Genomic DNA, 24166 nt, shown 5'->3' on the forward strand with positions numbered 1-24166 from the left:
AACGTAGAAGAATAATGGCAAAGTTTTAATGTGACATTCCTCCTCACGAAGGAGATTAATTTTGGCAATGTTGCTCCTAAAAAACTTTTAAGATTAACTATTAGGTGGCGCTTCAAATGGCATGGATTTTGCCTCCTTATCTTGCTTATCGCCGCCAATTTGCGTTAAATGTTTCTTATCAAATGATATCTGTTTGTATTTGTTATTAATTTCCCTCTGTAATTCTAATTGATCTCGACATAACTGAAAATTTTCATATTCGCGATTTGATAATCGTCGCGATATGGCAAGTACCTTTTTATACTTTGCTTATGGCAGCAATTTGTTAATGAAAAGAATTCACTTCAATAATCCAACAGCCGTGCGAAAGGACATTGGTCGCTTAAAAGTAAATTGAGCATATTCATTCTTCCCTTTACATTTCTTTCTACATGCGTCTATACAATACCTGTATATATGTTTCATAGTATGGTCCAATATTTGTAAATATATAAATTCTTACAAATATTTTAGAATTACAGGCTTGATTTTATAACGTACACAAAAAGATGGGGTGGAGCAGCAGCTACGATAGTTCCTACAGAAAATTGTTCTGTATGGGGCGCAATTTGGGAATTGGATACATGTAATCTTTCTACGTTGGATTGTCAAGAGGGTGTTATGGATAATATATACTTTCCATTAATGGTCAACGTTGAAACTCCCAGTGGTACTGTTTTAGAATGTAGAGTATATCAACAATGTAATATTCCAGCGAACTATATAAAACCAATGTTCCTACCAATCGAGAGGCGACCATCGCCTCTTTATTTGTACGTATTATTTTATAACAATTCACTTTGATTTTATCACTTATATTCATAACTTATTTCTATATATTCTTATATTATTTTAGAGAAACAATTATTAAAGGTGCTCAAGAGAGCCAACTTCCTGATAGTTATATACAATTTTTAAAGATGATATCGCACAATGGATTTAAGGGAAAATGTGAAATTAGGTAAGATAACTTTCACACGATATTAAACACACTTTCACAATATAGTTATTTATGAACTTATTAATTTGCTAATGACATCCAAGGTCATGACAATTAAATGAGCTGTTTTTATATTTTATTATTACTTTCCGTTCTGTTTCGTGATTTTCTTTTTTCTTTTCCTCTCTTTTTCTTCCTTAAAATGATCTTTCAGCGTTATAATCATTTTTATACTATTTAAATACCTTTTATCTTTTATATTACCATTATGATAAAAGTCTATCAGAACTATATCTTAGCTACAACTTTCTCTTATTATTTTTTCTCTACTAATATGCAAATTTACATCACAGCCTATCCTTGAAAGAAGCTTAACATCTGTGACTCTACATCTTTGTGTAAAGTTTTGAGGGTTTGTTCGGCCATTAATAATTCTGAAGCTTCCTGCAGAATTAACTTATCTAAGGTATAAAAGGGAATTTTTATTTTCACAAACATATATTCGTTTATCTCTGTAATTATTGCAAATAATGGATAAGGATATACATATATATACATATATATATATATATATATATATATATATATATATATATTTACACACACAAACGTATATGTATATATATTTATAAAATCTATGTTATAATATTCTGTGTGCATGCGTGCGTGTTTATATATACATATAGCAAAAAGTAAACGATAAACTTAATTAAAGTATCACTCTTGTCTCAATTTATATATATTTCAGGCCACTTTTTTTCTAATACATTTGTGTTGCATCTTAGAATTATAAAACAAAATGTAGTCTTTAATAATGGAGCAAGGAGTGGTGGAGTTAATAGTCAAAGTATTATTTGTATCCATTCGTATCTATTACTTTTTAATTTATATATAACACATATACTTTTGCACATTGAACAGTTCAAATATTATAATACACTCATACAATTTATTATTTTTGCTTATGCATTTAATTATTGAAACTCTTTTATTTCATTGACAAACTTATTCGTATGTACTTGCATTCAAGATAATGTAACGCAAGAAACAACTACGATTTTACTCGTATTCATCGTCTTTAATGTATTTAAGATTATTATTAGGGTGCTGTTAAACCCCTTAATGAATCCTTTAAAAATAATCCACATAAGATTTGAACAATTTTAAAGCGAGAAATATGTCAATAAAGATAAATAAAATGTGATTCTAAGTATCTATATATATATAGATATATATATATAATAATTATTTTTGTAAAATACGAATCTTATCACATACAATAAAATAGCCTGTATATATTTTATATCGGAAAAGATTATACCCTGATCTATTTATATTAATAAACGTGACGTATTAATTTGAAATAATATTAATAATCCATGTGCATTTATACCATTATTATTAGATAAATGAAAAATTTTGTCATAATACCTTGTATGGTATATCATAATTAATTGAAATCATTTTTCAAAATCCCGCCATTTTTACTTAGTCTTTTCTTCTATCATATAACCGGACAGATGGGTGAAATAAAATAAAAAGATATTATTGGGAAAATTTGAAACGATGATCTCCGAGTTTAAAAAGCGATAGGGCAAATAAAATGATTCATACGATTGAAATATTTTGGTAAGAGTGAGCGAAGAACGAAGCGACAAATCCGTGGAAATACGACTGGGTTCGAGGCTTCATATAAATACAGCCATATTCTTCAAATTACCGGCAGTCATTGCGAGAATCTTGTGATGTAGAGTTCTTCGATCAACAAGAAAAAGAATTGAGAAAGCATTCACTTTGGCCGAGAATGCCGGTGAAAGTTGATGTAATTCCACCGCCGCCTGCTAATTCGAAGCAGCCGGGTGTTACAAAATCGTTGCTCTACAACGGTTCGCGCTTTCAGGGATCGCAAAAGTCGAAGGGCAATAGTTACGACGTTGAAGTTGTTTTACAGGTTAGTTGTTCGTTTTTTCTTTTTTTTCTCTTTTCCTTTTTTTTTTTTTTTTTTTTCTTTTTTGGAAATTACACGACAAATTTATCGAAGCTTTATTATGTGCCTTTAAAAATTTATTTTATGCGTGACCTTGTTATTCCATCCTTTCTCTCATCGTTAATTTAGCACCTCGTTTCTAAATGGCAAATCGAACGAGAACATTGTCAGCAATTAGTAATACATGAATTCTTTGAGGCAACCTCATATTAATGCCTTAAATATATTCTGTTTTTGGTATATTGTTTTAATACATTGTTACTCTAATATCTCCTTAAGATATATCCATTACTTTTGTGATGTCAATTTTTTTCATTATCCAAGGATATCAATATTGACAATCCTATAATATAATGTTATATTTCAAATATTTACTTTTACAAGTACATTCGCGCACTAATAATATTATTACAAATAATGAAGTTTATCAGAAATCCAGTCAATAATTCGTTTGAAATTTTATGATTTTATATAAGCTTGAATCGTATTGATGTTTTAGCATGTGGATGAGGAAAACAGCTACTTATGCGGTTATCTTAAAATAAAGGGTCTTACAGAAGAATTTCCCACATTAACTACGTTCTTTGATGGTGAAATTATTTCCAAAAAATATCCATTTTTAACTCGTAAATGGGACGCGGATGAAGATGTTGACAAGAAACATTGGGTTTGTTTTTCTTTACACACACACACACGCGCGCGCGCCCGCCCGCACACACACACTTTCCATATCCTTTTTATCACATGATCTTAAGACAAGTTTACTAAGTATAATTATAAATTTAATCTATTTCTTATTTTTCAGAGTAAATTTGAATCTTTCTGTCAATATGCCAAAACTTTTAACTCCGACACATTTGATTACGAAGCACTAAAAGGGACAGATTTTGTATTTATGAGATGGAAGGAACATTTTTTAGTTCCTGACCATACTATTAAAGATATTAACGGAGCTTCATTTGCAGGCTTTTATTATATTTGCTTCCAAAAGTCTGCTGCAACGATTGAAGGTTTTTATTATCATCGAAGTTCTGAATGGTAAATTGATATTATATTTATTTATGAATACTTTAATACATTTTAGTTCTTTTAATGTCTTGCTATAATGAAACTATAAAATGTGAGACTTTAAGAAAAGATTGTTAGATCGTAAGATCGATCAAGATCTTTCAGATTTTCACTGCTATTATAATACAATACAAAGAAAAGCATTGTTGTGTGTTTATACATACATTATTGATTTAATGAATATATTTATTATTAGATTATTTATTATCATTTTAGGTATCAATCATTGAATTTAAGGCATGTTCCAGAACACAGTATACAAATCTATGAATTCAGGTGAAATCCATGCTTTTCCTATATTACCTCTCTAAATTCATATTTTCTCTGTCCCAGCATACAGATCTCATAAAAGTCCCCTTGGTCTTAAAATTTTCTTCATATTTGTATATCTATTCATTTTATATTTAAGGATGAAAATCTGGTTAAATTTGAGTTACGTCGACTATATATCTCTACTGCTACTGCGCGCGCGTGCTCACACACACACACACACACACACACACACGCGCGTGTACACACTATCGCGCGCGCGCGATACATACACACGATACTTTTTAATTCTGACATATAATATACGGTATGTACCATATTGTTCGGTATATCCAACATTTTTGATCATAATTATAAATATGATGAGTAGAGTGCCTCAGTGAGAGATATTTAATTAAAACAATTATTTATATAGATATTCATTGTGTAAGGCACATTATTAAAATAAATTAATTGATACTTTTTGTCAATTAAAACCGTTGTTGTTGATTATTTGATATTCATATATTCTACAACGAAGATTAACTTCTTTGTCATTGTTGCATGAAACGATCTTATAAGATTCTGGTACGTTTATTGTTATTTAATCTATCCTTTTGAAACTTTTAAAAACAGAATTAAATTGTAAGATAATAATGATATAATATATATTATATTATTACTAATATTTAGAATATACATAGAATGCCTATTGTGCAATTTCGTTTTTATTGTAAGTGGTCTTATCTCTTTTAAACGTTAAAACTTCGTAATTTCATAAATGAGTGCTAATTATGTCATTAATGTGGAAGCACATAATGTCATTTGTACAATATGATAATTATATCACTATATTATATGTCTGTATTGAGATATCTTGTTTTTTAATAGATTCTATATTATTATTTCCTCCTTTTTTTAACAAATAAATATCTTTTATTCATTATTTTAGGGGTATTTATGAGATCTGCTTGCTTAAATATGTCACTTATGATCATATTGCAGTGAAAATGTTATATTTCAATTGTATTTGGATGAATAACATCTAATGTGTGAAGAAGCCAAGGAAAGCTATTACATAAGGAGTTTAATTTCAGTAATTCAAAAAATCCATGCGTATGATTATTAGAATTTTTGTCGATCCGTGCTTCATTGGTATAAGAATGGTATGGCAAGAAGGAAAAGGAAAACAAAACAGAAAGACATATGCATATCTATATGCATATGTATATGCATATGTATATGCATATGTATATGTATATATATATATATATATATATATATATATATATATATATATATATATATGTATAGCAAACACGTACACGTACACGTACTCACATACGTATACATACACATGTGCGTACCTATGTATGGATATGTATATGTATATATATATCGTTAAAATCTTTAAATGTATCAGTGAAAAAAGGGTGTATGCATCTGTATTACAATGTTGATTAAATATTTCAATCATAATGCAGACACTAATAGAACATTTCTTTTATTATCAAAATGAAATATTAACCAATGCTATTAATGTTTTTTTTTCCTTTATAGTTTGCATAAACGATTAGTAATGTTTTTTGTAAAATATTTCTCTTTTGTTACATTTGGAATTACATGCATATAACAAAATTTCTAATTACTTGTTACTCTTTATAAAAATATTTTTTAAAAATGGTATCAACTTGAGGCATTTTCCAATTACAAAAACACTATATAATCATACTTGTTAAAAATCTGGAATTATTTTATCATCGTCGATATGTCATTACATGTGCCTTTTAATTGGAAAATGCCTCTTTTATTTTATATTCTTCCACTTTTTAAAGTTCTTTTGAAAGATCATTTTCTGATATAAAAATTCCCATTTTATGCACGATTGCAGGGAGTGTTTTATTCTTTACAATTGTATTTAGAAGGTGCATTTTTCAAAAGTAACAATAACAAGTTATATTATGTGTACATAATATGGCATACGATATTTGTTTTTAAAAAACATCTTCTATATTAAAACCAATAGGTAATTACAAAATCCATAAGTTGCAAAAAATGTATACCTTAAAACATTTTGTGTTATTATTTCTAAATACTTTATTATTGTTACTATTTTTTTCTCTTTTTTTTTCTTTTCATTTTTTTCTTTAATTTTTTTTCTTTTTTTTTGTTTTTTAGAGTGTATACTGTTGAAAATATCCTAAAAACATTAGACCCTCATTGATCTTATTTGACGCAATTATTTTTATTATTTTTTATATATTTATTTTAAATATATATATATATATATATATATATATATATATATATATATATATATACACACACACACACACACTTACATATATAGATATGTATACGTATGTGTATGTGCGTGTGTGTGTATATATATATATATATATATATATGGACACACGCATATACACACAGATACACACATCCTTTTTCTTTTTCTTCTTTTCAAAATCAAAATTTTCACATGGGATAATATATGTCAATAAAAATACGTAGAAAATCCTTCAATTTCTCCGTTATTAGATTAACATTTTATCACTTATTTTCTAGTTTTACATACAATAGATATATGGATACTCCTTGTATCTAAGTGATTATTGCATACGCTTTTAAAAGGTAACATCGTAAATCACTCATAAAATGCGAATTGAATAGATTAATATCACGTGTCAGTAAGATTAATATGATAAAAAAATGATTTATTTAAATATTTGTATTTTATAAAATTGATGTGTAATTTGTTTCAATGCTTTTAATTTAATTTAAGCCATTTATGTTTAAACACACAGAAAATATTTTTTTGTATTATAATTATTTTAGTATTCCTTGTGTGTGAATTGCAATGTTAAATGAAATAATCAAAAATGAAAAATAATTGGACCGATAAAAATCTGTATACGTAGACGTAGTGCTACAATTTCATTGTTAAACAAAATAATTCCAACTAATACTATTATATAAACAAAAATTAGTTTCTAGCATAATAGTAGAAGATTATAATTTTTTAAATGTATAACAGAGTGTTATGTGGATTATCCCGATGTAAAATTGCCCATAATTTTCACAAAAATTTAATAAAAATATATCTTAAAAACTATTTTATTATTTATAATCGCTTATATCATATTATTTTATTAAGTAAATACTCTACACACAGACGTTTCTATCGAATTTTTTAATTTTATGAGTAATTATAATTTTGTAAAGTTTCTTTTATTTCATATTATTCCATACATCATATCAAATGTATATATATATATATATATATATATACATATATATATATATGTAAATAAAAATCATAGTGGCATCATTTCTTTCTTTTGCATATTGCATTTGATCGATCACCATCGCCAAGAGATGCTGACTGCTTTTTTCCTTGTCTTCGAATAAAACTTTTTTTAGATCTAGTACTTCGTTTCCACTTCGATGTTTTCGTTTGTCTTATTATCCGATCGTTCATCTTCTTTTGTTTCTTATCCAATGTCAATTTTTCTATTTTCCTCTTCTGCCTTACACTATCCTATTATAAAATAATTTACAATTCAGTATAATATGAGCCTCTGTGTGTGTCGCATAAGGCACAAAGTGTAAGTAATTATTTTCATCGCATATCATTACGTTTGAACAAATTTTGCAAAGACAAGAAACATCACTTGGTGATGTAGTTGATGTTTTATGTAACACTGCTTCAAATCCTAAAAACTTAGTATCAAAATTGATTTTGGCCTTGATAACATCGGCAAACGAATTATTAATTCCAAGGAAATGAGTATGAAAGTGGTTCCCTTCTTTTCTTAAAACATTTGAGTTTGCATAGTTTAGCAACGAAAGATCGAGCGTTTCTGCAATTGGCTTGCACATTGATATTTGACTCGCAGTTATATCTGGACAGTACATTGGTACATCTTGTTTCTCCGAGATCGATAAATTAGGTTGCTTATTTTGTAGGAGCACTGTAAAAATTTATATTAATTTGTATAATTAAATATATTTGAAAATAATTGTAGCTCTCGATATAACGTCTTCTGTTTGCTTGCCAATGAAATCATTAAGTTGCTCCAAGAAAGATTTATTGCATGAAAGTAAGTTTTGAAAGGTTTCATCCAAGACTTTTTCAGAAAAAAATGTTCTGGCTAATACGGATTCCTCCCAAGGTTCGTGTATGACCGTCTTGGAGCTAAATATTTTCCATTGTTGATGCGAAACTTTGGCTTGACATTCTAAAGCACAGTCTTCCAACTGTGTACTTATGGATTTTAATAATTCATTTACTTTTTTCAATTGTGGTGGTACGGGATCGTATTCTTGAGTAGACAAGCGTGAAATACTCTCTTCATCGACGCGTCCTTCTTCGAGCATAGACATGATTAAATATTACTTTAATGGCTGCATGAATTCTTATTAAATATTAAGTAAGAGTATTAAGTTGATTTACTAATGCTGAAACAATTTAAATCCACAGCATTGCTACTTTATACGTTACACATTTATGAAGTGAAATACACATAAAAATTAGAATCTATTGCAGATAAAATGTTTGTTATGAATCATAATTCTGTACGTTAAACAAATGAAGTAGTTGTTATGGAAAGCAATTGTTATTACATATTGTACCCAACTAATCGTATTAAAAAAGATTCGTTCAGCAAGTCTCTGAAAATAAAAGGAACATCATTTACAATTCTAAAGTTATAATGCAAAATATAATATAACAATGAATGCACAAGCTTTTACGTGCAATACTAAAGTTACTATTATATAATCATATAGTATTACATACATATATAGGTATGTGTGTATATATATATATATATATTTATATGGTGTATGTGTATACATATGTACATCATGCAAGAGAGTAAGGGAAATAATAAGATTTGTCAAATAATGTTAGGGAGGGAAAAAAAAAGAAAGAAAAAACAAGTTCATTTTTAGATGAGTAGTGCACCAATATTTTATTATTATCGCTCTGGGTCGTCTCCTATTTTATTAAAATATTTTTAACGAGGGAAAGAAAAACGTTTAAACATTTTTCATGAAATGCTCAATTAAGCACAGTTTTATTAAACTATTAACATTGTTTTAATAGTTATGCATCTTATTTATTTATACATTTTTATTTAAAAATAAAGATATAAAAGAGGGAAAATACAATTATCAATCAAGTTTGAAGATATATTTGTTTTATACACCATGATATTCAATGAGGGGATTCCTTTTAAACATAAACAAAGAATAGGATTTTATTCATGATCGCACTTTTTTTTTTTTGTTTTTTCTTTCTTCGTGGCCCCTTAACATGGCCCCTCTCATTAAATGTTTTTAGCACTACCAATGATTTATTATCCTAGAACCAAATATATACAATAATAATACAGTCAACTCTATTTTGTTGATTTACAACAATATAATTCTTTTACAAATACGTTTTTACAGTTGATGCAATAGCTTTCTTTGAGATTGGGAAAATAATATATTCTTTAAGCAGTTCATGTTTTAGGTATGTCTGTTGTATAAATTTATATATCACTAGTTTTATTACAATCTCCCAGACAATGAAACACAAAAAATGTTTATTTATATATAAAATAATGTTAAATCATATAGTCATTTTATATACATAGATAATTTAGTTAAATCCTATATAGTATAAATATATTTCACACTGTATCCTAGAGTAAAGAAATTTTCAAGGAAGAAAAAAGAAAAAAAAAAAAAAAAGAAAAAATACAATGTACACATTGCTGCTAAGACAATGATCTTCTTTCAATATTTCAACATCCCCTAACGGCAAAACTATTACTCCGTCGATTGATTGATCGATTGACATAATGATGAAATAGATTACTAAATATTTATAATCAAAATCAGTTACTAGAATGAAAAATCATGCATAAATAATAGAGATACAATATGATTATGCACAAATATTGCAATTTTTTTTGTTAAAATACGTATAGTTTACATCAATACTATTTATCAAAAGTACGTTGCAGTTATACATAGAGAGAATATATTTAAAATTATTATTAAAAAAATTTTCTTTTTAACAATATATTTCTATATATTAGGTATCCTTTATAATGACATTATGTTGTCTTAACAAAAGTTCTATGCAGAGATGTCTTTCTGAAAAAGTAAATTTCATATCAACAGCCAAAAATGCAATAAAATAGACATTAATAAAATATAGATATACTTGAAGTGTGTGTGCATCTGTTATACATACTGTTCTGTCTGTCTCGCGCCTATCTCATTTCATTATCAAAAACCACTTTTGCTTAATGATCGGCATCGTAAAAAGACATATTCGACTATATCAATCAATTATTTTTTAGCAGGTGTCATAAAATTCGTCTCAGGTTTGTCTAACAAATGGCACCGATATAATAATTACCTTGCATATAATAACTGCCGTTATTTAAGCTCGATGTTGTCATTATAGATATTTTGGTAAACCACAAACTTGAAGAAACATGGCGTATAGGGCACCAAAACCATTTTTTTTCTTTTTCTTTTTTCTCTTTTTTTTTCTTTCTTTTTTTTCTTTTTTGTACGAATAACAATAGTAATAACATTAAAATGAGGTCTTTGATCTCTTAAATTGTGTTTTTACCCAAGAGATATACCATCGATGATGTACTTATATCTCATTCTGCACAACGTTACATTGCCATATTCTTAATCGGAACAGGGTATATAATGTAACAGGAATGGAAGAACTTTGATATCACGTTGCACGTTTAAACATAACTGCAACCTGAGCTTTTAATCTCAAGATATTGTACAGGAATTACGGCCTACACAACTTGTCCTAGAATCTGTCATACTACCAGGAGAGTTGCCTGGTGTGGATAGTCCATTATGGCCCACTCCAACGAAACGCAATTTCCTTTGATGAGAACTTAAGCTTTTACTAGTGCTACGCGTACGAGTGCCATTATACCGATGTTGGGAGGTTGTAGTCATTGCATACGACTTCAAATGTGATTTAATAGATTTAGGCAATGGAAGTTGATCGATTCCATATACCGTTGTTCTTGCAACTATTGCACGGCATGCGAGTTCTTGAAGACTGGGAACTGCGGCAAAGGAAATATATTATTTTAAGGGTGAAATTACTGAAAGAGCAATACACCCTTTGGACACGTTATGAGGAATAAAAAAAAAGGTGTAATACCTTTGTTTGATCTCCAAAGCCTCTCCATGCCATTACGATGTAGGGCCATGCGAGAAAGTTCTGAGAAACTTTCTCGTATATTGAAATCGCATAGGGGTGACACTTCAAAAAATGCCATTCGATTTTTAGCTGCATATGCTTCCGCGTCACGTTCTCCTACTTTCCTTTTAAATGCCAAATGAAGCCGATTGCCAACCAATATTTTTGGTATACCTGGTGCATGCTATAATAATTGAACTATATGAATATATATATATATATATATATATATATATATATACATAAATATATAAATGAAATTTAAGAGCACCGACGTTGGCCCGGTGTAAAATATTAATCCATAACGTTAATCTTATTTAATGATCTTTTAATATTATACGTATACCTCTTCGACTTCTTTTAACCATCTATCGATACCATCGAAGGACCATCTATTGGTAATATCATAAACCAAAAGTATGCCTTGCGCTCCACGCGAATAAGACCTGATAATTGTACAAAATCTACCTTGTCCGGATGTATCCCATAATTGTAATTTTACTCTTTTCCCATCCAGCAGGATAGTAGTAGTTTTGTATGCTAAAAGCAACGATTACCGATATGAAATAACATTAGACATATAGATGCGATAAGAGGTTAGGCTAAAGGAAATGAAGTGGAGTGTTAGGAATCAGTGCTAAAATGATCAAATAAATACCACTGCCACTGCAAAACGGTGATTCGGCGGCACCGTCCTCTAGACCACTTAATATTTCTTGTTTGCCAACATCGCTGTCACCGACCAACAAGAACTTTAACAAGTAATCGTACTGCTTTTCTTGACGAGGCTTAGCAGTGCTGGCCTCACCTGCAGCCATAATATCTTTGTATTATAAACCCTGAGCATACTGCAGAAGGCCCTCTGAGCAATGCTCGCCCCCGTTTTACGTTTCCCGTACTTATATTGCGAAAAATAAGACGCTAGATTAATGATTTCGTTTTTATACTCTTACAATATTGACATCTCGTGTTTTTGTTTGTTTTTTTTCCAACACGCCGTTCAAGTTCGAGTTTATTACATCTATCCCGCCGTTGACTGTTTCGAATTTCCAAACGAAATCATAACAAAACAAGACAGGGAAATCCACATTGTACATAGCCTTTTATTACCCTTTTACACCCCTGCTTTAGTCTGCTTTACTTGTCTGATGCCATGCTATTAGAGAATTTTTCTAAATTTTCCTAATATGTTCGTAAATAAGCCATTCTCTATCGTAACTTTTCTGTCTTTGTAACTTTCGAGAAATAGATGATACTTGTGAAGTACATGTAACGTCTACGATAACGATTGGTCGATGTGCCTCGATTCGTCTCGTTTCTATATATTCACACGTTCGAGATGTCGTTAAATGCGAATTATCCTTTATTTCTCTATAGTTTCATGTGCAGTCATATGTGAACTACCCTACGCATATGCGTGCGCACGCGCGTGTTTACACGCACAGCGTATTCTTGTGTGTGTGTGTGTGTGTGCACGGACTTGCATATCTCTCTAATAGAGTCGTCATCCGAATTCATACAAGCTCACAGGGAACCAATAAATACGCGCGTGTGCGTAAAATTGACCGGATTAGTAACTTGGCAAATGTTGATTTCTTAACGCGGATAATAATATTTTATTTAACAATGGGTATATTGGAAAAAATATCTGAGATTGAAAAGGAAATCGCAAGAACGCAAAAAAATAAAGGTTTGTATTTTACTTGTCAAATAAAATTTCGACGTTCCCCTTCTAACCGCATTTTTTAAATCCATGTATTTTCTCAAGTATCAAAGTTATAATTAATAAGAATGACGAATTATACTTGTAGCTACGGAATACCATTTAGGGCTTTTAAAAGCAAAATTAGCGAAATATAGATCACAATTACTGGAGCCTGCAAAAAAGTCGGAGAAAGGAGAAGGTTTTGATGTATTAAAGTCGGGCGATGCAAGAGTAGCATTAATTGGGTTTCCATCTGTTGGAAAATCTACGTTATTAAGTACATTAACTCATACAGAGTCAGAAGCTGCATCATACGAATTTACCACTTTAACTTGTATTCCTGGAGTTATAGAGTATAAGGGTGCAAATATTCAATTGCTCGATCTACCAGGTATAATTGAGGGAGCTGCACAGGTAAAAATCAATTATTATTTCAATCAACTTTGTGTAGAATATGTGTGTGTGTATATATATATATATATATGTATGTATATGCATGTGCATATGATATGTATACACACACACACACACACACACACACACACACACACAATGATTTCAGGGTAAAGGAAGAGGTAGACAAGTTATAGCAGTTGCCAGAACGGCGGATTTAGTATTAATGATGCTAGATGCTACAAAACAAGATGTACAACGACAACTTCTAGAAAAAGAATTGGAATCTGTTGGTATACGACTTAATAAGAAAAAGCCTAATATATATTTCAAGATTAAAAAAGGAGGTGGATTGGCTTTTAATTCTACATGTCCATTAACTAAAGTTGATGAAAAATTAGTTCAAATGATATTACACGAATATAAAATTTTTAATGCGGAAGTATTATTTCGAGAGGATTGCAGCGCGGATGAATTGATCGATGTTATCAATGCAAATAGAGTATATCTACCGTGTCTTTATGTATATAATAAAATAGATCAAATATCAATAGAAGAGGTAGATAGGATTGCAAGACAACCGAACAGCGTTGTAGTAAGGTAAAATTATTATAAAAACTTGTTAATCGTTTTCTATTTTTCTACGTAATTAACACGTACACGTTATTTTCTTCAGTTGTAATATGAAGTTAAATCTTGATTTCTTACTGGAAACCCTCTGGGAATATTTATCTCTTATAAGAGTATACACAAAGAAACCAGGCCAACCGCCTGATTTTGATGATGGACTGATTCTGAGAAAAGGTGTCACGGTAGAACACGTTTGTCATTCTATTCATCGTACGCTCGCTCAACAATTCAAATATGCTCTCGTTTGGGTACGTGTGCGGTTTGATGTAAAAAATATCTTATATATAAGTGTACATACATATACTTGACTAAAATATATTTTCTTGAACAGGGTACAAGTACTAAGTATTCACCGCAAAGGGTAGGATTGCAGCATATTATGCACGACGAAGATGTTATACAAATTGTTAAAAAGTAAATTTAAATTAGTATACTATTAAAAGAAAGGGGAAAAAAAAAAGAGAAAAAAAAAAAAACAAGAAAGAAAGAAAGAAAAAAGAAAAACAAAAAGAACGGAAAAGCAAATTATTATAAACGCCAATAAATTTCTCATTCCATCTGATCAAAAATTCTCATCAATTTATATTTTTTTCATCTTTCGTATCTTTTGTGAAATATACTCTCCGTGGCTTTTCTTTTCATCATCATCTTCAAGAAATTAATCTAATGTGTACGATCGAAACATCATAGATACTTTTGTTAAAAAAAGAACACTATAATAAAATGGCTATACATTAGGATTTTTTTTTAATAATAACCGATAATGGGACTCGTCGAGAATATACGATTTTTTCCTTCACGCCATTTTGCGTTTGACGGATTAAATGAAAAATTTTTCCATAACATTTACCAATGGACACGTATCACTGAATACGTGATAATAAAATAAGAAAAGATAATGATTATTTTCAAGCACGCATATAAATATTATTGATAAAATATTTATACGTACATAGGCAATAAAAGAGCTTTGTAATTACCTATCGGCGTGTTGGACAAAATTTACATCTTTAAGGGTGAAAATAGAAATGGCATATGTTAAAGATATCATCACTTCTTTTCGTATGTTTTACATTATTTTGGGGGTTCTCGTTGCATGATATTAAGAAGAAGAAGAAGAAGAAGAAGAAGAAGAAGAATAGTTTGTACGTAAAAGAAAACCCTGTTGTAAAGCAGACGTCGAAGGTAAGGAAAAGTAAACGATTTTTACCCAATGGTTGGGAATTAACACGAAAAAGAATCGTTGTTCATGCTTATCTTCGCTTTTAGAATTCACCATCAAAGGACAAGATAGATACATATGCATGTGATTTATTTTATAGGCTAAAATCTATATTGATAACTGATATAGTGATAACTGTTTTTTTCTTCGATTTCGATCGTTATTCGGAAATTTTCGTTTTGTTTTATTATTGTCAAAATTGTACGACTATTGTCTTGAACGAAGACACAACGGAGAAAAATCTTATAGTAAAATGAATTTGTATGGAAAGATTGTTATGTTGTTTCCAATATATACAAATTAATGATACTAATTTTGATACGAATTTTATTGTGTATCTCAGAAGGTAAAATACTGGAGTGCATAAATTGTGATCGTAGAGGGTTCGACTGAGATATTAAGTTGCAATAATAATATGATAATAATAATAAGAAGGAACAGGTGGATGGGCAATGACAGCAGTACAAATGACACAGTACAGAGAGAGACGAAAAAGATTAAAATTTGTTTCAGCTTATGCTACATTTCTATCTTGTTACATCCTTCTATATTAGACGTATCTGCGTTATTTATATACGCTTTGCTCGTTGAAGCATAAACCTATGAGTCCAGGAAGAAATCGGTAACCAGATTAAAATAATTGTATTGTTTGGTTCGAAAGATAAAATCGTGAACGGTATTCCGATTGGTCCGTTTCAACACAGTCCGAAGCTGCATTAGCACATTGGCGCAATTTTTTTCAAGATAACCTGGCCTATCTGACCAATAACAAGTTGCGTCAGAACTAACGCAGTTTTAATTATTACTATTATAAAAGTAACAATAGAAATAATATTAGGATATTAATCTAATAGTTTATATTAAAAGCAATAGTTATAAAATATTCTTATCGTTATCGATTATGGGCATAGGGGAAAAACGTTGTTGTAAACGGTCTTGGGCGAAGGCCCTGCAAATTTGCGATATAGAAAGAATTCTATATAGAATTCTATATAGAAAGAATTACATGATGACCAAACGTGTCCGTGGCGCCAAAAAATCGTAGACGTTCTCGCGCGCGCGCGCGCGCGAAGTTGTGATTAATATTATTTATAATAATTTTAACGATTTATAACTATATTATAGGTTTTAGTGACGAAAGATGAAGGACCTTACTCATTATTTTTCAGATAATGTAAAATCCCCGACGACTTCTAAATTGAATGTTAGGCTAAAGGATGATTCTGAATACACCTCTAGAAAAAAACGTACTCGTGTTAAAATCAAGATATCTCGTACAAATTCTAAAAGTAGGGTATGTAATATCGTTGAAAATAAAAGTGATTTAATTGATAAAACTCCGAGCCCATTTACTAAATCGTTCGAACAAGAGAAAAGAGGTCCACACCTGGATGGAACTCCTAAAAATACTTACGAGATATCATCTAGCATGGAACCCAATGGGATAGACCAAGAAGAGAATATTGGAAAAACGAAAGAACAAATATTTAGGAAAGTTAATTTAAATTGTATATTAATTGAATCGGATAGCGAGCCCGAAATGTTAGGAACTAAGGTAAATAATAAACTTTCTTTAAAGAAATCTTTCGATAAACAAATGTCAAATGAGGATCAAATGGAATGTAATTTAAAAGATTATAACGAGTTAAAATTTAATACTGCGCATAGAAGTAATAGAGAAAACAATAAAGAAGCTGATACAATTTATGAGGATATTAATGAGCATAAAGAATCAAATGCATTTAAAGTTCTTATGAATCAAAATAAGTCGATAGATGATATCTCATCTCTACGGTCTTTCTCGGAAAGTGATATTTCTATCGACTCGAGAAAGAATAAAAGTAAAGAAAAATCAAAATGTTGCCAGGACAAATTATTAGGTAACGAAGACATAAAAGGTAATTCAAAGAGGAAGCGCGACGACAAGAAAGATATTGACAAAATAGAAGAAGTATCAGGAAAACGTATGAGACTTATAAAAGAAAATACAAAGAAAGATAATAATTCTACGATCAATAGGGAGAAGCATACCTCAAATAACTTGTTACATTTTTTCAGGTAATTCTCTTAATAAATATAAGCCTTAAATAATATGTATTAAGTTGAATAAATTTATATAAGATAATTACATACAAGAGACAAGTACTTATATTATATTTTATTTTAAATCTTTTTTTCTTCCTCTTCGATTTTATTACTTGTAAAGCAAATCGTCAATAGGACTAGAGGAAGAAGATAAGATAGAAGTTAATGTGTCTACGACCATAGTGGTAAAAGCTGATGTGCACATGTCGGAAATACCTACGGTAGTACATTCGCCAGCTGATTTTAAATCAGAAATTAAATCAGATTTTCAACATAAGTTAACGGACAATAAATCGCAAACGGAATGTTCAACTGTAAATAAAATAGATTTAATAACATTGAACGAAAGAAAACTAAATCCAAGCGTAGAACACAATCAACGATTGGTCCAACGAGATAAGCCTAAATGGTCTTTAAGAATTAAAATGCAGTCTCCAAAAGATAAAGAATCTTTATCCGGTAAGAACTATTAATTTTATATAATGTATACAAACCTCATGTTATATCCGAGGATTCATTAAATTATAATTATTATATTTCCTTATAGTAGATGATGAATAATTAAATTAGAGTCTCCCAAGTAATATTTTTGGTCGATGGCAATGATTTATGACACTTTGATCTCTGACTATTGATTTCTCTTTCATTAATAATCGATTTCTATGAATATCCATGCCATTATATACTTCTAGCATTATTAATACATATCATTTTCCTTTAAAAATCTAGACAGCGGCGAAGAAGAGATGTATTCACCAAGAAGTAGAATGAAATCTAACGCGGAAGGAAGGAAACAGTCCAAAGCATTACACGATAATACTTTCGCCGTAAAGAGGTATAATACAAATGAATCTGCAAGATTAAATTCGGAAAGGAATGTTAAAAGAAATAAATCTGATAAAGTGGCCGCTTATTTTAACGATACGACACAGGAAGATCTTAACGATGGTGTTGTAATTGAAAGGGAAAGGAAACAATTAAGGCGTATAAAAAATATAGAAAGATATAGAAATTGTAATAACAATGAAATTGATATTAATACGGCGGAGGTTTCCAAGGAATTAGAAATTATAGATGGTCACGTTTCAGAAAAGAAACCGCATAAAAAGCTTGCACCTCTTTTTATTAAACACTCTAAACCAAATGCCACGACCGTGGCAGCAAGGCGTTCATTTTTGCAATCTGATGCTACTATTAATAACGACGGTAAAAGTGTAGTAGAAAAAAAGGTACCCAATTATAATTTGATTTGTTTTCCTTTTCCAAAGATTAGCCATATCAGACAATTGAATGATGAAATTCAAACTAATGACGAAGCGATTAATCATAAAATTCGACTCAAATCGGATATGATATATCTACCGACAATGAATTATAATGATTACAAATATATATCTCAATCTTCTAAATTGTCAAATAAGTCTTTGATAACTATAAACGCATCCGTTGAGAAAACAACAGAGGAAATATTGACAGAAATGGAAAAGCATTGTGCGGATACCAGAAGTATCTGGGAAACTGTTATATCCGTGGCAAAGGATCATTTTGGCGCGATACAATCGAAAAAAGGAAAAAGTAAGAAAGCAAAATCAATAGAGAAGAAAGGTCTAACGAAAGATTCTGACAAAAGGTTGCTGATTGCAAACAGTATTTGGACACAGAAATATAAACCAATGAATAGCCGTCAAATAGTTGGCAATGAAGAGGGTGCAAAAAAGCTAAGAGATTGGTTAAGTCATTGGAGATCGTCTCTGCATAAAGAACATGGTAGCAGCGGTGACGAATTTTATTCGTCCGATTGTAGTTTTACAAGTAAACATGAAAACAATCAAGTAGCAGTATTATTGGGACCACACGGGACCGGCAAAACTGCTAGCGTTTATGCTGTTGCAGAAGAGCTTGGTTACAGGTACGATCGATTCAAAGGATATTCTTTATAATCTATACATTTTCAAGCGTTCTTTGCGCTTTGTAATATTATAAAAAATATTATACGCACGCATTGAAAGTTACTTTTATTTTTTTCGTTTTTCTTTTTCTTTTTTTTTTTTTTTTTTTTTTTTTTTTTTCTTTTTCTTTTTTTTTTCTTTCTTCTTCTTCTCCCCTCCTCAGTATATTGGAAGTCAATGCTTCATCTAGAAGAACGGGGAAAAAAATTTTAAAGGAACTCGACGAAGCGACCAAATCGCACAGAATTAAAAAGAACGAAAGCAAGTCATTGGTAGCACCAATATTGAAAGAAGCAAATAATTTACCACAAAATTCATTAATTCTTTTGGAAGATATTGATTTAATATTTGAAGAAGATGAAGGATTCATTTCTGCTACATCCCAATTGGTATCTAACACAAAACGTCCTATTGTAATGACATGCAAAGACGTTTGCCCTCATTTAAATAAAATGGCACCCGAACAAAATCGGATTTATTTTCAAAAAGTAGATGGTAATAGGGCATCAACTTTGTTAGAATTGATATCATTAGCAGAAACAGGTTCTAGAATTTCGTGCGAATGTTTAACAGTAAGTGGTTGATCCTCAGAGATCAATTTCATATTGTGAATATAATTTTCTTTATAAATTGTATTTCTAATGTTAACAGATATGATTAATAAGATAATTTACGTTTGTTTATAGGAACTTTTGCAGAATGGGGATTTAAGAAAAGCTTTATTACAATTGCAATATCTATTAGTCTCAGGTTTCACCCATGCTACTAAATATTCTTTTAATTCAAGAAGGATACTGTGGCAAGATATGAGGTATTATATATATCAGCCAGCTATAAAGGAAAATAAAAAACAAAAGGCGAAAGGTCGCTTAACGAATAAGAATACGAATATATTAATTAATTTGGCTGATCATTTAGATAACTTATCATTATTACCATCTTTAATTGAGATCAATGACCCTGCGCTTGATATAGTATGTAACAAACTTCAGCCCAGTTTATCTCTGACAGAAGACACGGCGTCATATTCTGTTTTGCAACATGTGAGTACAGAAATAGGGGAATGGATTGATCAAGAGATAATTCAGAAGAATCATTTAATTGGTAAAAACCATGGAATCCAATATAAAGACACATTGAGCTTAAGAAAGCAATTAAACAAAGGGGTCGATAGTGCTTTGTCACCAATTACATCCTATACTTTGGACAATCGATCTGTATCCTTGGATTACTTACCTTGTGTTAGAACAATATGTAGAACAGAAGAATGTCGAACGGTATCAAGTATTAAAAGAGGTAATCGATTTTTTCATTATCTTAGTGGATTAAAATTACCCGCCTCGTCGGTAAAACCTAATATATTAACAGCGGCATGTAAAATGCTACAAGAGAAATCATGATACGATATTTCGTCTATCAGAATACCCAGATATATACATATACATATACATATACATGTGTGTGTGTGTGTGTGTGTGTGTGTGTGTGTGTATGCATATATGTATGTATGTATGTATGTATGCGCGGATGTGAATGTGCCCTATTCTAAAGAAAGTATGCGTACTCCTTAGGGATAGTATTATAGTTAATTAAAATTGCGCACATAATTCGCGAGTTTTTGTAACATTTATTAATGTTTCAATCGAAAGCATTATATTTCTTGATTGTATCATGAAAAAAGTTAAAGTTATATTACACTCGATTATAATCGTATAAAATGTATAATTCGTGTACTTGCTATAAGTACTAGTATTTTTAATAGCACGTTCGTGTCTTCTAACGGATATATCCTTTGAAAATGCATAATGATCCTTGAATTTTACTGATAAAACCTACTCTTCTCATTATATTAGATATAAATATATTAATGTAACACGAAATTAATGCGAAGGATGTAGTAATTAATATGAGAGAAAGAAATTTTCTCCAAATTTCTACATTCATCATAATCGTGGAATCGTGGTATTTTGTTTCCAAATATATTAAGCCGAATGAATGAATGAAAAGGCTTAGAAATTGTAAAACAATGATAGAACACGTTACGAATATGAGTGCCTTAGGAAAAGTGATGAAGTAGAGAAATACATATTCCTTTCGTTATGGAATTTTATTATTTTTTTCACTTTTACATAGAATAAAAATAGTTTGAATTAAATCTTTATGTGATGTAATTTGCGGTTCAACTCTTCAAACTTCAAAATTTTACGTATAAAAAAATCTCCATATCTGTGTGCTACTTTTGTGTCCGCAATGTGAATCATATCATGATCTATGTAGAAATCCAACTGTAAAAATATCATTTGTATGATTATTAAATTTTTATTTCACTCGATGTGTCCCCCTCACATATTAAATATACATGTATAAGAATTTACATACCTCAGAGCCAGATTGAAATTTACCATCCAATCCTGATGCACCTTTTGTCCATACAATATTTTTCATCTTATGCTTGAAACACAATAAATGAATAGTTAGTACATTAACTTCTTTATTCAAATCCCAGCTTTCATCTTGTCTAGTGGCACTGCCCATGAAGGTAGCCAATTTGGTCAATGGTAAAGTTGTATATAATTTCAAATAAGAACGTATCGTAGGTAACATTTTTTGTTGTACAACCTCATCCATGAACACTTGAGTTTGATGTCTAATAGCTTCTCTAACATAGTCCTCGTGTAAATTATCAGGATTGGGTTGGGTCAAAGATAAAAATCTAGGACAGGCAAATAAGAAACATGATTCAAATTCTCCAAGATCTCCGTACTGCATTTTATACATTTTTTCGTGATAATTCTTATCCCTTAATGCCTGTTGTAAACCTTCATCTATGCACTGTGGATGAAGAACAAGACAAATTGCCAAGAGATGATACATTTGTTCAGTTTGCTTATTGATTTGATCATTCTGATAGCTACGAGTTGCAAATAATTGTTTTGTGCGTTGAATATATAATAAAATACCGGAGAAGGTTCTAATTGCATCCGTGTATCTACGCATCATCATGTATGCAAATCCGACGTAATAGGCGGTTGATATTTGACAACCGGGTACATGAGAATAAGCACTTTTTTTATATAATTCAACATTTTCTAAAACTTTAATTGCCTGATAATAATCGCCCAATAATGAATGTAATCTTAAAAGACCAACGAGCGAGAAATAACCCAACATCTTATACAAGGAGTGCCTGCCAAAGATTCCAGCGACAGAATCGGGATCTCCTCCGCTCGCATAAACCTCCAATTGTCTCTTGATATTAGACTTATCGACTAAATAATGAAGAACATTTAAAACACAGAGGACGTCCCATATTTTAATGTGGGCATTTAAATTCTCTATCTCATCGGGCGTTTTGTTAGACAAATTTGCACGGTATTGCGTAAATGATTGAAATTGGTAAACAAATTCATCTATAAGCTCCCATAACCATTGATCGGGCAGTTCCAATTGAACGGGCGTATCTGGATGTACTATGTAATTGAATAAATCGCAATAATTATAGAAGGATGCAAAACGTTGCTCCAATGTTGGTCCTTGCATTCTGGCATATATATGACGATAATAAAGTTCCTTGTAAAGAATTAGAAATACTACATCATTGTCAACTATGTGGGCAACGCTTGATGCATCCGGCCAGGATGATTTATCGAACAATTGTTCAGAAATCTTTGGAAATGATGTTTCATATAAATTTTGAATTTCAAAGATCATTCCTTCATTTATGCAATTTCGTAAATACACAAGAAAATTTCGCACCACTTCGGGCACTTGACGATAACTTAATCTGTCATATTGTTCTGAGTGTACATCCGGTGGTCCATATTCGTCGTAAGTTTCGTACTAAAAATAACATAAATAGTAATAATGTAAGTTAGATAGGAGAGAAGAGACGAGACGAGACGAAAGGATACAAAAGGGACATCTTTAATATGTCTACCTCGTTATAATCTTCGTACATAATGTCGAGGAGTTAATGAATATTTTAACACACGCGACTTTTTAACCTTAAAAACGTAATTGACGGCGACGACGACGACGACGACGACGACGGAAGACCCAAATTAGAATCTAAAGAAGATTGGAAACTGGCCTGTTACAAACATTGACCTAGCTGTAGGAACTGAATATGATCCAGCCTTAAGGCGTAACGTAGGCAGACTGGACAAAATAATAAATTCTTCAGGAAGCCACTTGTTAATGAGACTTTCATGAGACTTTCTTATTGGCTAGGTTATCCCTCACGCGCGCGTCATATAAAAATTGAATTGCCGCTTGAAAGAAATTTTTATACGCGGCAAAAATATTATTACGTCCGATAAAAGCTAGAAAAAAAGATCATATGCCAGATAATACTAAAGGTTTGATGAACAAGGTGTCTGATTTTTCATAATACTTGCGACATATAAATCTAATTGTAAATCACGCAACGCAAGTACTAGTTGTACGGTTGTACGAATGACTGCGTATTTTTGTAATTCCTTTTAATCTAATTCTGATTATTAGACTTAACGTTATTCTTTTACATTGCCGATAATATTTCTACAGGTAAGTAGATAAGATATAGTTCTTTAAATTAGTAAATTTACATACTAATTATTACATGCGTCAATTATATTTATTATCATGCATTTGTCGCGTGAAACAAATGCATACTTATTATTT

At 30.5% G+C, this 24166-nt stretch overlaps 7 protein-coding genes across 10 annotated transcripts; 4 read left to right on the forward strand and 3 right to left on the reverse strand.

Moving 5' to 3' along the window:
- The first annotated feature begins 251 nt into the window (after positions 1-251).
- Positions 252-2245, forward strand: LOC118447471 (gamma-glutamylcyclotransferase). Its single transcript, XM_035879456.2, has 4 exons — positions 252-388; positions 514-812; positions 896-1000; positions 1333-2245. Exons 1-4 carry the CDS (start codon positions 284-286, stop codon positions 1352-1354), a joined length of 531 nt encoding a protein of 176 aa, XP_035735349.1. The 5' UTR covers positions 252-283; the 3' UTR covers positions 1355-2245.
- Positions 2246-2681: 436 nt separating this feature from the next.
- Positions 2682-6532, forward strand: LOC118447469 (glucose-induced degradation protein 4 homolog). The gene is made up of 4 exons (XM_035879454.2): positions 2682-2930; positions 3466-3633; positions 3772-4004; positions 4251-6532. The coding sequence occupies exons 1-4, from the start codon at positions 2784-2786 to the stop codon at positions 4312-4314; spliced, it is 612 nt and encodes a 203-aa protein (XP_035735347.1). The 5' UTR covers positions 2682-2783; the 3' UTR covers positions 4315-6532.
- Positions 6533-7608: 1076 nt separating this feature from the next.
- LOC118447467 (uncharacterized) lies at positions 7609-9023 on the reverse strand. 2 transcript variants are annotated; one of them, XM_035879450.2, is made up of 3 exons: positions 8339-9023; positions 7920-8254; positions 7609-7821 (listed from the first exon to the last, which is right to left on the reverse strand). In XM_035879450.2, exons 1-3 carry the CDS (start codon positions 8664-8666, stop codon positions 7609-7611), a joined length of 876 nt encoding a protein of 291 aa, XP_035735343.1. In that variant the 5' UTR covers positions 8667-9023. The 2 variants fall into 2 exon arrangements, with proteins under 2 accessions (XP_035735343.1, XP_035735344.1); XM_035879451.2 differs by having other exon boundaries at positions 7629-7816.
- Positions 9024-9394: 371 nt separating this feature from the next.
- Rab40 (RAS oncogene family member Rab40) lies at positions 9395-12805 on the reverse strand. Its single transcript, XM_035879449.2, has 4 exons — positions 12179-12805; positions 11867-12060; positions 11482-11704; positions 9395-11383 (listed from the first exon to the last, which is right to left on the reverse strand). The coding sequence occupies exons 1-4, from the start codon at positions 12336-12338 to the stop codon at positions 11076-11078; spliced, it is 885 nt and encodes a 294-aa protein (XP_035735342.1). The 5' UTR covers positions 12339-12805; the 3' UTR covers positions 9395-11075.
- A 141-nt stretch (positions 12806-12946) lies between these two features.
- Positions 12947-14965, forward strand: LOC118447463 (developmentally-regulated GTP-binding protein 2). Its single transcript, XM_035879443.2, has 5 exons — positions 12947-13210; positions 13332-13639; positions 13788-14218; positions 14295-14496; positions 14580-14965. The coding sequence occupies exons 1-5, from the start codon at positions 13147-13149 to the stop codon at positions 14664-14666; spliced, it is 1092 nt and encodes a 363-aa protein (XP_035735336.1). The 5' UTR covers positions 12947-13146; the 3' UTR covers positions 14667-14965.
- Positions 14966-16406: 1441 nt separating this feature from the next.
- elg1 (enhanced level of genomic instability 1) lies at positions 16407-21629 on the forward strand. 3 transcript variants are annotated; one of them, XM_085664316.1, is made up of 6 exons: positions 16409-17025; positions 17338-17528; positions 17677-18014; positions 18285-19464; positions 19668-20076; positions 20191-21629. In XM_085664316.1, exons 1-6 carry the CDS (start codon positions 16612-16614, stop codon positions 20902-20904), a joined length of 3246 nt encoding a protein of 1081 aa, XP_085520442.1. In that variant the 5' UTR covers positions 16409-16611; the 3' UTR covers positions 20905-21629. The 3 variants fall into 3 exon arrangements, with proteins under 3 accessions (XP_035735298.2, XP_085520442.1, XP_085520443.1); XM_085664317.1 differs by having other exon boundaries at positions 16884-17025; positions 17139-17528; XM_035879405.2 differs by having other exon boundaries at positions 16407-17528.
- Positions 21597-23602, reverse strand: eIF3l (eukaryotic translation initiation factor 3 subunit L). The gene is made up of 3 exons (XM_035879431.2): positions 23442-23602; positions 21884-23344; positions 21597-21789 (listed from the first exon to the last, which is right to left on the reverse strand). Exons 1-3 carry the CDS (start codon positions 23460-23462, stop codon positions 21655-21657), a joined length of 1617 nt encoding a protein of 538 aa, XP_035735324.1. The 5' UTR covers positions 23463-23602; the 3' UTR covers positions 21597-21654.
- Positions 23603-24166: the final 564 nt, after the last annotated feature.

Source organism: Vespa mandarinia, unplaced genomic scaffold (assembly GCF_050613455.1).
Source record: "Vespa mandarinia isolate Hongniang unplaced genomic scaffold, ASM5061345v1 scaffold_37, whole genome shotgun sequence".
Taxonomy (NCBI): Eukaryota; Metazoa; Arthropoda; class Insecta; order Hymenoptera; family Vespidae; genus Vespa; species Vespa mandarinia.